The sequence below is a fragment of the Parasteatoda tepidariorum genome, chromosome 7 (genome assembly GCF_982258835.1).
Source record: "Parasteatoda tepidariorum strain Cologne lab strain chromosome 7, Ptep-v5.0, whole genome shotgun sequence".
Lineage (NCBI taxonomy): Eukaryota > Metazoa > Arthropoda > Arachnida > Araneae > Theridiidae > Parasteatoda > Parasteatoda tepidariorum.
This window is the reverse complement of record NC_141761.1, coordinates 106,288,263-106,301,335: the sequence shown is the minus strand read 5'-3', so window position 1 is coordinate 106,301,335 and position 13,073 is coordinate 106,288,263. Positions and strand designations below refer to the sequence as shown.

Sequence of the window (13,073 nt, the reverse complement as noted above, 5' to 3'; positions counted from 1 at the left end):
CGACATTGGATTTCAAACTCGCGTCAATATGAATTGCTACATAGATTATTTAAAAACGCATAAATATAAATTATGATATTGGATTTTTAAATCTCGTAAACAAGAATAGAAATGTTTGCAAAATCTGGGCTTGTCAAAGGCTTGCTTGAAGCAGCGATGTCTGAATTAAGAAAATACAAACTATCTGGCGGATGAGTAAAAATGCGGAAGATCTTATCTTCCGCGTGTAAAAGTGGAGAAAATAGCTAGAATAAGTAAAAATGTGGAAGGATTGGCAGCTATGTAGTTTGAATTTTCTGTTTAAATTTGAAAATTGGAAATAAATATAACTATTTTATTTCAATGGCTGAATTTTTCGAAAAAGTAGAATATTTATTTTAAAAAAGTGAAACTTTGAGATAAACGGAGTTTTTTTATAAAAAGGCTGAAATTCGAGAGGCAAAATTAAAAAAAGCGGAAATCCGCTAAAAAGCGGACAAATCTCATCCCTGAATGGACAAATAAAAGATTTTGTTGATAAACAATCATAGAAAAATACTATGAAATTATTCATTTATCATTAGGGTAATTTTTATAATTTGAAGAAAAGGGTTTAATGAAGTTATATTTTTATACATCATTTTATCGAAAAAAAAAAAAAAAAAAAAAAGAATTTATAGGCTAAAAACAGCACAGTAAAAATACAATTGCGGATAAAAATATGCAATAACCCGCAAAGATATTGTACTAAAAGCATCCCAAAGATCTTTAAAAACATTATCACTAAGCCCCGGATTTTGATGACATTTGCATTTTGTTGCATTTTTTTAGATTTATAGGGCATTTTTCTTGAAATTTTGGGGCGTATTTTGCATTTTAATGCATTTTTTAAAGTTTTCTGTTAATTTTTTACAACTTTTATTATTTTTTATCAATTTTCATTATTACACTGGCTTCCAAACAATAAAGAAAATCTCTAGGATATTAACAGGTGAAGCAAAATCTTTTCAAATTGAAGAAGAATTGTCAGTAAGTAAGACCATCTTTTTCAAGTACACACCTATAACATCAGTAGACGCTGAAAGAAGCTTTTGCAGGAATGAAAATTTACTTTCAGACAAGACACGCTCGTTTACATTTCAAATTATCAAAAAACATTTAATAATCCAATGTAATTCTGATATTTAGTAATATTATGAGATGGAAGTTGTTATATCCATTAAAGTTTCTATACAAAATAAAAATATTTTGGTGTCAATATATTTTCCTTTTTTTTGTTATTTTTTTGTGATTATTTTATATCTTTTAAATGACTCATAATAATTTTAAAGAGCAAAACATTTTTTTAATTCAATATTTTTACTTTATTTAAGGCATTTTTTGCGCAATTTTTGCATTAAGAGCATTTTTTGCCCTTTTTAAGGGCATTTTTTGCACTTTTTAAGGGCATTAGTTGAGATTTTTTAGGTCATCAAAATCCGGGCTCTAATTATCACATAAGTGAGATCATTTATAAAATAAATAGTTTATTTTATAATTTCCCTAATTTTTTATGTTTTTATAAATAATTTTACTATAGCATACTCGCTAAAGCAGATTTTATGACAAAATGATGGGACACGGTATTTTAATACAACACAAAAATTAAATACAGCACAAAATAGATTGACCTGAAAGCCCTGATTTAACAAGATCATGAGTATAATAATAAAATTCCTGACAAACGGTACCATTGTTATAAACCATTTTATAATTGTACCATTGTTATAAATATTTTTTAGATATAGTTTTCAGTGAGTTGTAGATTTTAGTTCTCTTTTTATGTTTTAAGAGTGAAGTTTAAAATTGATGAGTGGTGCCAGTTTTAATATAGATTACCACAATCTTAAATTAAAAATATAGCAATTACACAAAATAAACATTCTAAAATTATTAATTGCATATTGAAGAAAAAATAATTTCCTCATATTGACAATTTGCAACTCTTTTACACTATTTACAGGTTAATTAGATTAAGGTGTCTAAAAAATTAAATTGCAAAAAATGTAGTTTTTTACATACTTTTTTCAACAATTTTATAGTTTGTTAAAAATGTGCGTGACAGGTAACTCGGAATTTGAGGACATGACAAGATAGTCTTTCAAGAGAAGACCATTTGAAAAGGCATCATTATTTTTAGATTTTGAGAAGCAACTCTTTCACTACAATTTATGGGGAATATTTTTACTCCTGGTAAATGTTTTGTGGGGTAAAACTCAAATTTAATATATAAAACCCATGTTTATACGCCTATTGGTAATTCTGGTTGGAACATTGTTAAAAAGTCTTTTAAAATTTTGCAGTTAACAGCACAATTTGGATTTGGCAAATAAATTTTTAATAACTTCTGAAAAAAGTAGGTATAAAAAAATCTTTAATTAAACAGAAGAAAATGACTGTTGGTGAATATTTTTTTCCCTCGAAAGTGCCTCCGTAGCTCAAAAATTGTTAAAAGTAACAACTGAAATCTGTGATTTCTCAAATGCTTAGAGAAGCAATTTATAAATTTGGGAAGTGGTTAGACAATGCGAATTCTGATACATATCAATGAAGTTCACAGCTTTTTGAGGCTTGAGGGACTGACAATAAATTACAAATGGAAAAAAAAAAATTTAAACACTCTATGCCTAAAAATTTAGTAATAAATTTGTAACTCATAACTGTAGTACTGGCGAAAGCACCATCTGTTGATGAATAAGTGAAGTATTTTTGCCATCATCAGATAATTTTATCGCCAAAAATGTTTTTAATATAATTTTTTTTAGCAAATACGGGGAAATTTGAGAATATATGGGTAAACAGAAGATAGTCGTAAAATACTTTATTAACAAACAGGAGATTTGGCAGGTATGCAATTCTCATGCAACATGCAAAATTGCTTGAGTTTTCTGTCCTTGTTATAAACAAGTTCAACTTAATAGCACACAAGTAAAATTACATTACAGACAGTTACATAAAGTACCAGTACTTGAATCACTTACTTTAGTATTAGCACAGATCCTTGTTATGAGATTTAAGCATTTGCTATGACATTTGAAACCACAATCTGAAAAATAAACATTTTGCAACAAAAATATAATTCTATTAGTAAAAAATAATTTTTAAATAAATTAAGTTAAATTACATATGCAACTTCTTTACTCTAACTCAAGTTGAACCACAAGAATGATTAAGCCAAACTTCGAATTACCAAAATAACAAGATTGAAATGCGTTAACTTCAAACAATCAACAAAATATATTATTATAGATATTCCTCAACGAGTTTTTTATTTTATTTTTTATTCTATAACAGTCATTGAACAACCAACCTAATTTTGAGTTTACGACTACTAATGTTCAATTCCGTAGAATTTTGAGCTTTATCCAGAAGATAAGGGATCTCCTGGATTAAGTATTGGGAGAAATTTGCCTTTGCGGAGGACTTTTTTGATGGAACTAACCTGCATTTACGTTACATGGAGAGGAAAACCACCAAAAACCTCCCACGGTTAGCCTTACTGTAAGGGGACCCTAACCTATGATCTGTCTACCATTGAGGATATTTTACATCAGCACTGTGGTTGATGTAAGCTGGTATTAAGTTCACGATTGTGTGTGTGGTCTCTCCAGAGTTATTATTAGCAGTCAAGTGTATGCAGAATCCCGTTGTGTGTAAATGAGACCGAGAAGCAGCAGCGCGAGAGTGACAAGGATGCAGTCACGGAGAGCAAGTCAACTTATCAATGTGTACCATCCATCAAAGTGAGCATTACTTTTGAGGTAAGCGAGTTCATATCACGTCCATAGGTCTCCAATTTGGGGAGAGTTGAAATCGCTAATGCCAACCATCATCTATCACAAGGTACCTCAAGATTGAATCGAGTTAGCATGTCTTATATACTAATGAATTGATGTTTAATAATCGTAGTAGTAATTACGCCACACATCTTAAATTTTTTCTTCAATTGAAAACTTTTTCCATCAAATTAAATTTTAGTAAAAAGAAATAATAATAAAAAATAAATAAACATTTTCAGAGCAAACATTCGAAATAGGTTAATAATTTCGGATAATTTTTTGTAAACAACTGCTTTTGATTAAATCCATAACGATCACAAATTGTTGCACATGACTCGTGGCAAATTAATACTTCATATAAACTGCACATCATGACAGTTCAACTTTTAAACACAGATAGGTTGCTATCGACTGTAAATTACTGTAGTGGCCTGAAATTTTGGCCACATCATTTCTTCCCTTTTTATTTATTCATGCTGCATATTTTTACTCTCTGTAACGTTCTCAAAAGAAAAACATTTTTATATAGTTTTTAAATTTCAGTAACTTGCTTTGGGTTAATTTTTGTTGCAAAAATGGAGTTTCCTTTTTATAGTTAAATTTTTCAATACGTCATTCTTATAGCCATTACCCAAAGGACGCTACATCGCCGATGCAGATGACATAACACCTACGCCAGGTATTCAGTTCAACAGACAAATGTGTTTTTATCTCGTGCCGTCCAGTTGAAATGTTGACGCGGTGGTTATAGGTTTCTAATGTTCGCCTTTTCAAAGGTTGCTGATGCATTGAAGTAATAAATCTTATTGTTTTTGTGAATGTTTTTCTTGGATATAATTTACACTTATTTTTCTACATAATAAAAGAAGATTTTATTACTTTCTTTGGGACTTTATTGCTTATTTCAAATAGTTGTATAAAATTCAAGTTAAGGATTGGTTTTATTGAACATGCAGCAAAACTACTGTTAACCAGGCACTCTGCTTAATATTAGCGATGTCTTCCGGCTGGTTCAATTTATTTGAACGACCAACAGTTTCGTTTATAACACACATAACAGAAGTTATGACAGATTAACACAAAACAAATAAACATTTCAAAATCCCACCTAGTATTATTTTTCAGTTTCTTATAATGAGAAAGCATTTTTTTCTTTCCTAGATCCAAAGTTCCAACGTAATGTTACTATCGCAAAAAATGCTTACTGACACGGGCCATTTCATTATGATTGACCATACTTATATTATCATCTTTATTTTATCTTAAAATTATACTTATAAATCTTTAATTGTACGTTTATTATAAGTTTGTAACTTTTGCTCCATTACCCGTATAAGTACAAAACATGAATCTACCAGAAATAAGGACTTATATCTACTGCCACTTTTCTTTTTCTGCCAAAATTTCCACAAGCATTTCCACAGCCGCCTTTACGCATGGGCACACCTGGGCAGTGCCTGGGGGGGTCCCAAGTGCTTATTGGGTCCTTCAGAATCTTACTTTTTATAAATTGTATTAAAAAACTAATAAACAACATTGCATAACATATTCTTCAAAATATATTCTCATGTAAAAAGTGCGCATTTTTTTTCTACAAGTAGTGATTGATTAGCATGCAAACAATAAATTGAACAGTTTATCACCTGGAAAACTTAAAAAGTCAACCGAGATCTACTTTTCTAATTAAAACGAAGTTTTTAGGTACTCAGCTCTCTAAGTCGTAATGTCTCTAATAATGCTTGACCACCACCAACTCTGTTTAGTATTTATAATTAGTTAAATAAAGTAATAATTGAAAGAGTTTAGTTTAACTTATTATAAAAGTGTTACATTCTTATTAATTATATTTAACATACTGTATACATACCCACACAGCGATACCAATTTTTCATCACACCCCAAATAATGCCACAGCACTTTTCACAATATTGTTGAGGTCGTTCTAAGCTACGAAGTTCAAAATTGTGACCCATTACCACAGTCAAGTCTTGAAGATTAGCAGGAGCCTCCTAACAACACAAAATATATAATCAATGACATTTAGTAATTTCATTTTAGCCAAATTAGAAAGAAAAAAAAATAGCAGTATAATTAAAAAGAAAATACTCCTTCATATAAGAAAAGAAAATTTTACCAATGATTACATCCTACATCTTGAGTAACACATAGGAACAGCACATAAAGAGAAACTATTCATGAAGGTACTTAGATCAAATTATTAATATTTGTGTAAACATAAAAAAAAATTTTATCGAAAAAAAAAACATTATGAAGCTCAGTGATTCCATTTCACCAATATAATTACTGTAATAGCTATGAAAATCAACTTTTTTTTAATCAATTATCACCTGTCTCTTTAATCAATTATCACCTTTTCATAGCTCACCTGTAATAGCTATGAAAATCAACTTTTTTTTTTAATCAATTATCACCTGTCTAATTTTTAATCAATAATCAATTTTAAAAGAAAAGTCAAAGCAGGATTTTTGTCTTTATCAAAAATTGGGTCAGTATATATATAAAATGTACATATATAAACACTTTAGAAAAATAATATCACTTTGTCTATTTTATTGATATTATTTGTTTAAATTATGTAAGAAAAAGAATGGTACTTTTAACATAAATGGTTGAAATGTCAAGTTATTTAGTTGAATTTTTAATAATGGTTGCAAAGGGTTATTGACACAATAGAACAATTTGAAATAAATGCAGGCCCAGCAGCCAAAGAATATGCTCAAACTGAAGATAACCATAGAATTTCAACTAACTCAGTTAAAAACATATGAAGCATTGCATGAGGGTAGATTAACAAGAAAAGGGATATACTAGAACTTGAGACAGGTGAAAATGGTAGAGAAGCATGTTAAAGATTCAATACTATGCATTGAATGTACAGGGTATCTGCTACATATTAGATTTTCAAATTCATGACTTTCCATGACTAATTCCAAGAATTTTTCATGACTTGACGAAGTTACTATTTTCTCCAACAAAAACACAACAATAAATTTAAAAAAGCATTATAATAACATTAATTGAAATGATAGGTATACTATGCATCTTCATACTGTTATACTATGCATCTTCATAAGTATTTGTGGATTTTAAATTTAAAAAACAGAGTAAAGAAATAGTTGAAGCAATAAAATAACTGAAAAAAATACAAAATTAAATAATTTTCTTTTCTTTTTTCTGCAGAATTATATTCTAAAGATACTTTTCTTGTTCAACAGAAAAGAAAGAAATACTCCTGAGTTTTCTGTTCTCATTTCAGGAGAAAAAAAATTCGCCCATGACTTCAGCTAGAATTTTAAATTGACAAAATAAAAATAATAAATTCCTAAATCACAGAAATTTAAAAGATAATTCATGCTAGAAATGCTTTTTCTTTCATTTTTTGAAAGAACACCATAATTTTTAAAGAACACGATAAAAACATTTTACATTTTAATAAAATATGACTGAGAGTGGGGATTTTGTTACAAATTCAGATATTCGGAACACCATGAAATTGGGAGGGGGGAGGAAGAATACCATTTTAAAAATTAGATTTTTCGGCGACCTAAATCCATGATTTTCCATGTTTTTTTTTTTAAAAATTTTTAAAAACATGACATTTCATGACAAATTTTGTCAAATACCAAAACTCATGACTTTCCCGGTGCACAGATATCCTGAATGTATTAAGTCAAGTTTATTACAAACGTTGTGAAATTTACTGAAAAATTCTTCCTTTTTACAGGCTACAATTGTGTTGTTTCCTCATAACTTTGCAGGCATAAATTACGAAAATTGAAGTAAAGTCATTATATTACTTGATTAATTTTGTTTCATTCAAACAACAGGTTGCAATTTCAAAAGCTAAGTAAAACCGAAATTGGTATACATTTGAGTTCTAATGCTCAAGAATAATTAATTTTTTTAAAAACATTTGTATTTAAAAATTAATTTAAAGCATTTTAAGATGTGTTCCAGATATATTATCAGGGTTACCATTCAAATCTGGAAAAAAAATTCCCTGTGTTTTTCCTGTACAAATTATATTATAGGAAACAAGGAACAACTTAACCTACTTAAAACAAATAATGCTATAGTAAATTAAATAGTTCAGTATAGCAGAAATATCATCCTTAAATATCCCATAGAATGCGCTTTGGGAGATCAACACTTTTTAAAAGATGAAAACAAGAAATAAAATTCCCAGCATTTTCGCAGTTGGTAAGGAAAAACTCAAAATTCCCTATTACTTTAGGTGATTTTTAAAATTCCCTGTATATTCGAGGTTTTGCCTGCGGAGTGGAAACTCTGATTAATGGTAAGTAAGTTTAAAGATATACGAGATGATCATGTTTCAAACTTTGCATTACAAAGACCTTCAACTATGTCGTCATTTATAACAATTACCATTTCTGGAAAACAAATTAAAGCTGCAAAATACAAAACGATATTAAACCAAATAAAAAAAAAATATTTAAAAGCAGAAGATTATAATGGCAAAAAATTATAAAATAATTTTTTGCTGTAAATTTTTAGCTCATTGGTCATATTATAGGTTTGGTTTCGTAGCAACCCAGATTTGACATTAAACTAATAAACAAAAACTTAAATTTTAGGATATAAAGCACTATAAAAAAACAAAAATACAAACAAAAATTTTAATGCACTGTAAGTATTAACTTTTCTCATTCTATAGTATACTTTATTAGTGGATAAACATTCAAATAACTGACTATTTAAATTTTCAAAGATTCAATAATACTCAAAAGGAAAAAATAAATACATTTTAGCGACAAATCATATTCAAAAATCTGTCAGACCTACAAAAATGATCGTTGTGATTAAATAAATTATTCAAGAATAAGTAAAAAAGTAAATAGCCAGTGCTAAACCTTATATATTAGACATATCTGAATAACACACAAGAAGGTATCAGAAAAGAAAGGCAGAAACAACCTATTGTAAATAATTACCTCTCTTAAAAAAAAAAAATTTACCTTATAGAATATACAAATATAAAAAAAAACTTTCTTTTTTAATTATTATACATGTTTTTTTAATTAGGTAACAATGCAGAAGCATTATCAAATTAATATAGCAGTGATCATCTTTATTTGACAATCCCCATACTAACAAAGAGAAATATATTTCCTTTTCAGAAACATGTTTCATCAGTAGCAAATGGTAATTTAAACTTTTTTGTTGATATATTATAATATCAAAACATAAAGAGACGCTTTTTTGTTCATATTTCTTTTTGTTGTTGATAAAAACGAAACCATAATGACGGAGATGGCTAGACCAGTCTTGTAAATAATGAACTATTAAAAAAAGAATTCAACTATGTTTAATAAAACATAAAAATTGGAACAAAAATTTCAAGAAAATAACATAAAGGAACATACATTTATCTTTTGAAGTTTTAACTTTAATTGAACAAGTTTGGCTACCAAGTATTTTTTTCTATCTTTACTTTTCTCTCCATTATCAACTGCTATCACCCTAATCATATCTTTACAGCGTTCAATAGCCATTTCTAGTTCTTCAGTAGTTGTGAAACAGAAATAGCCCTGAAATAAAAAGAATTTAAATATAATTTCTTGAACGGGGTAGACAGCCAAATTGATCACCAAAAGAAACACCTTTTAAGCTTTTTTTTTAAAAAAAGAAAACATTAATCAGGATATGCATATTAGTAAATAATTTTGTCCCTATCGTCAAATGTTCATATTGTATAGATACATATATATGTATATAGATACGCAGAGCCTGCATGTCAAATTATTAGCCAGTAAATTAGCCAAATATCAAAAGTATTCGTCAATTTTCGAAATTCTTTGCAAAAGGAAAAAATATTTTGATTGTTCTTTTCTCGCAAATAAACTTCAAATCAAAATACTGTGAGCTGAATTATTTTGTAAAATTCAAATTCAAATCAAGAGCCAATTTTCAGTTGGGGAAGAGTAATTAAGAAATGAATGGAAAAGAAATAGAACAGGTTAGGTCAATTATTGATAACTTCTTAGACTAAAGCAGTAATATAAGGATAAACCAGAAGCAACATTCTGTTATTGTCACAAAAAAAATATATTCTCTACAAAAATAGTTGGATGATAATATGCATTTTACTACCACTTAATCTGTTTTATTGACACAAACTATAGAAAAGAATTTTGTCACGCAATATCACACAATCTGATAACAAACATATTAATCTGTTTATTTTTACTTTTTTTTTTTTTACAGTAGTTTGTCTCATGCTTTACGTTATCTCTCTTGTTGCTTACGCTTACATTATCTGGACTTATTATAATTCTAATTGGTTATGTAATGCATCTGTAAGAAATTACTATAATTGAATAAAAAATATAGGATATCCCTGATCGTTTTGAGCTTTCTTTTGAAAAGTACAAAAACTACGTGAAAAATTGCTTGAAATTTTTTTAATTTATAAGATATTCAAAACAAACTTTTACTCATTAGTTGCCATATACAACTTTTCTAAATTTTTTCCATGCATGTACACCATAAAATGACTGCCTTAAATACTTATATCTTGCGCTGTTTTTAATGAATATTTTTATAACTTTAAATCAACAATTTTGTAATTAATTTTAAATTGCTCCAAAAATTTTGTTTAATTCCATTGAATATTTATAACCTTATCGCAAAAAGAAACATAAGGTAAAAAAATTTCCTTAAATATTAACTCAAGGTTTACGAAACTTATTAGAATGAATATATTAAAATTAAATATATGAAATATTAGAATATACATTCTTTTATATTTAAATTTTTAAACAATTCTTACATTTATAATTAAAAAATATATATACTGTTTTGTTCTATACACGATGGTTTTTTTTTTTTTTTTTTTGTAAACAGAAAGTGCTACTGTTACTTAAAAATTAGTAACATATATATTTGCTACTATTAAAAATGTCTCTCAGAAAGGTGTTAGTATTCGAAAAAATTCTGCCACAGAGCCAATGTGTGCATACAGTTTTTAAGACATTACTTGCCCAATTCCTGTCAAAACTTGGCAATCATTTTGGTTCAAGTCTTGAAATGGAAATCTTAAATAAATATTACCTCTGGACGTGAAAAGTGGTTTTCTGATAAACCAAGCTCAGTATCAATCTCTTGAGAAATTTCATCAGCTGAAAGTAATGCAATAAAGTTACACAGTTGATCACAAAATATAATTAAAATTACAACAACAGAAAAAAAAGGCTAAACACAATAGAACACTTAACAATATTTTTTTTAACATTACATTGAACTGCTAAGGGGTGCTTGGCAATAGAATTAGGTGCTACTAGGATTTAAAACAAATTCCGTTCAATTTTTATGAATCCTGCCTTAAAATACCTAGTTTTTGTAAATTGGGGTAAATACCCGAAATTCATAAATACCTCGGTATTCATCAATTTTATTGCAAATTCAATGGTCATGTATTTCTTCAAAGTTTTAGAAAATTATGAATATTTAAGATACACATAAATTTAGCTTACATTGTCAATAATTAATTCATTATTTACTATGAAGAAAAACTCATTCAATTGCTCATGTAAATCATAATTTTTAAGTTTTCTTTATTTGAGAACAGTTACAGTTTAATCCCCTTTAAATTCGCATTCCTAATCATAATTTTAAGTATTTGGTGTTATAAAAGTAAAATCTTATTGAGGAAAATTGTATCACAAATTTATTTTTGAAATGCAAAGATTTATTCACCGTTTTAAGTAACTTATTTTAATAAGCTTATCATACAAAACTTTTCCTAAATATGAATAATACATAACTCCTTATTTGATCCATATTTAGTTGTGAAGAGATGATATCTTTCTGAAGAATAATATCCAATGTGTTAAAGTTGTTGTAAAGCTTCTACTCCTATGGGAAAAAAACTGCTTTTAGATTCTGGAGAAGAAGAAAAAAAAAACTGCTTTTCCCAATTTAAAATTATGTGTGTAACTTATTGGGTAACTCTAAGCTAGGATTTATAGATTTTATTTATTATATTAAGTAACATAATGTATGAAATATATTTATTTAATTTCATAATTTTATTCCTTATGCTTGAAAGAACTGAAATGCAATAATTCTTACAGGAATGAAGAGCGTATTTATTCACTTTTTTTCTTTTTTGTTAATTACTATATACCTATCATTTATTGTTCTTCAATTGAAAAAAAAATCATAAACTATAAACTTTAGTTTGATTAGGAGATGAAAAGAGAAAATGTACAACAAATGACAACTTCTAAAAATAGTTAAGGTGAGGATATTTCCGTATTGTGATTTGTTTGACCAATTACAACTGCCATGGTCCTAAATGAATTTTAAACTTGAAATTTTTCTTAAAAATAAACATGTACAGGTATCTCCAGTGATGAATGTGAGTCATACCCTTTGAGTATGTAACCTTCTGGGATTGTATCTTTCTTTTCTTCTTTAGTTTCTCCGGAAGCCACTGCCAAGACTGAATTTAAATTATTCTGCTGCATATCACGATAGGAAATTTCCCGCATAAGGTTTTAATAATACCAATATCATCCATAAATCATTAAAATAAGAAAAATATCAAAGATGTTACGTCCTGATTTATGGTGCGCTCATGCAAACCCTCAACTCAAGCAAAAATATAGTTTTATTTGAAACAACATTTAACGAATTAAAACTCACGCTCTAGCTCTAAAAATTCAGCTATGGCGAGTGAAAATTTTACGCTCTGATTAATTTAAATGGCAAAAAAGAAAAATACCAGGTTTATAGTACTTGTCATCTTCATTTTCCACAGACAGGCAGCATGACTTCGTAATAATATTAATATCAGAGCACACTGGATTTTTTCCTTCCGTTTCCTTATCATACCATGTAGTCATAACTGTTGACATCTAAAAAAAGAATTCAGAAAGTATTAAACTAAAAATTTTAAACTTCTGTAATGATAAACACAAATATCACAAAATATTACATTTAGTTTCTCTTTGACATAGCAACGAAGTATGACTATTTACATTTAAGTCAGTTTAAAATTATTTCACTAAAGTTTAAACAATTCAGTTCAAAAATGAAATATGAGAAAATTTAAGTTCATAAAGATGACCTAAACAAAGATTTTAGGCACAATTATATCTGTTACACTCAAATTTTAATTGGACCTTTCCATCAAGAGACATGTTTGTTTACATTAAAAAACGAAGAGAAAGAAACGATAAAATACTAGATTGAGTAGAACTCTGAAATAAATTTTTTTCAACTCAGAAAAAT

The 13,073-nt window shown here is 27.8% G+C and overlaps 1 protein-coding gene across 2 annotated transcripts in view; it reads right to left on the bottom strand.

The window, feature by feature from the left end:
* DEF8 (differentially expressed in FDCP 8 homolog) overlaps positions 1 to 13,063 on the bottom strand; it is a 30,475-nt gene extending 17,412 nt beyond the window's left edge. The window contains exons 1-7 of one of the 2 annotated variants that reach the window (XM_087168439.1): positions 12,778 to 13,063; positions 12,565 to 12,697; positions 11,603 to 11,693; positions 10,890 to 10,957; positions 9,203 to 9,367; positions 5,665 to 5,806; positions 3,000 to 3,064 (exon numbers count right to left, since the gene is read on the bottom strand). In XM_087168439.1, the coding sequence (XP_087024565.1) occupies positions 3,000 to 3,064; positions 5,665 to 5,806; positions 9,203 to 9,367; positions 10,890 to 10,957; positions 11,603 to 11,618 (456 nt within the window). In that variant the 5' untranslated portion in view covers positions 11,619 to 11,693; positions 12,565 to 12,697; positions 12,778 to 13,063. The remainder of the gene's footprint in view (positions 1 to 2,999; positions 3,065 to 5,664; positions 5,807 to 9,202; positions 9,368 to 10,889; positions 10,958 to 11,602; positions 11,694 to 12,564; positions 12,698 to 12,777) is intronic. The other variant, XM_043053336.3, reaches the window with a different exon arrangement.
* Positions 13,064 to 13,073: the final 10 nt, after the last annotated feature.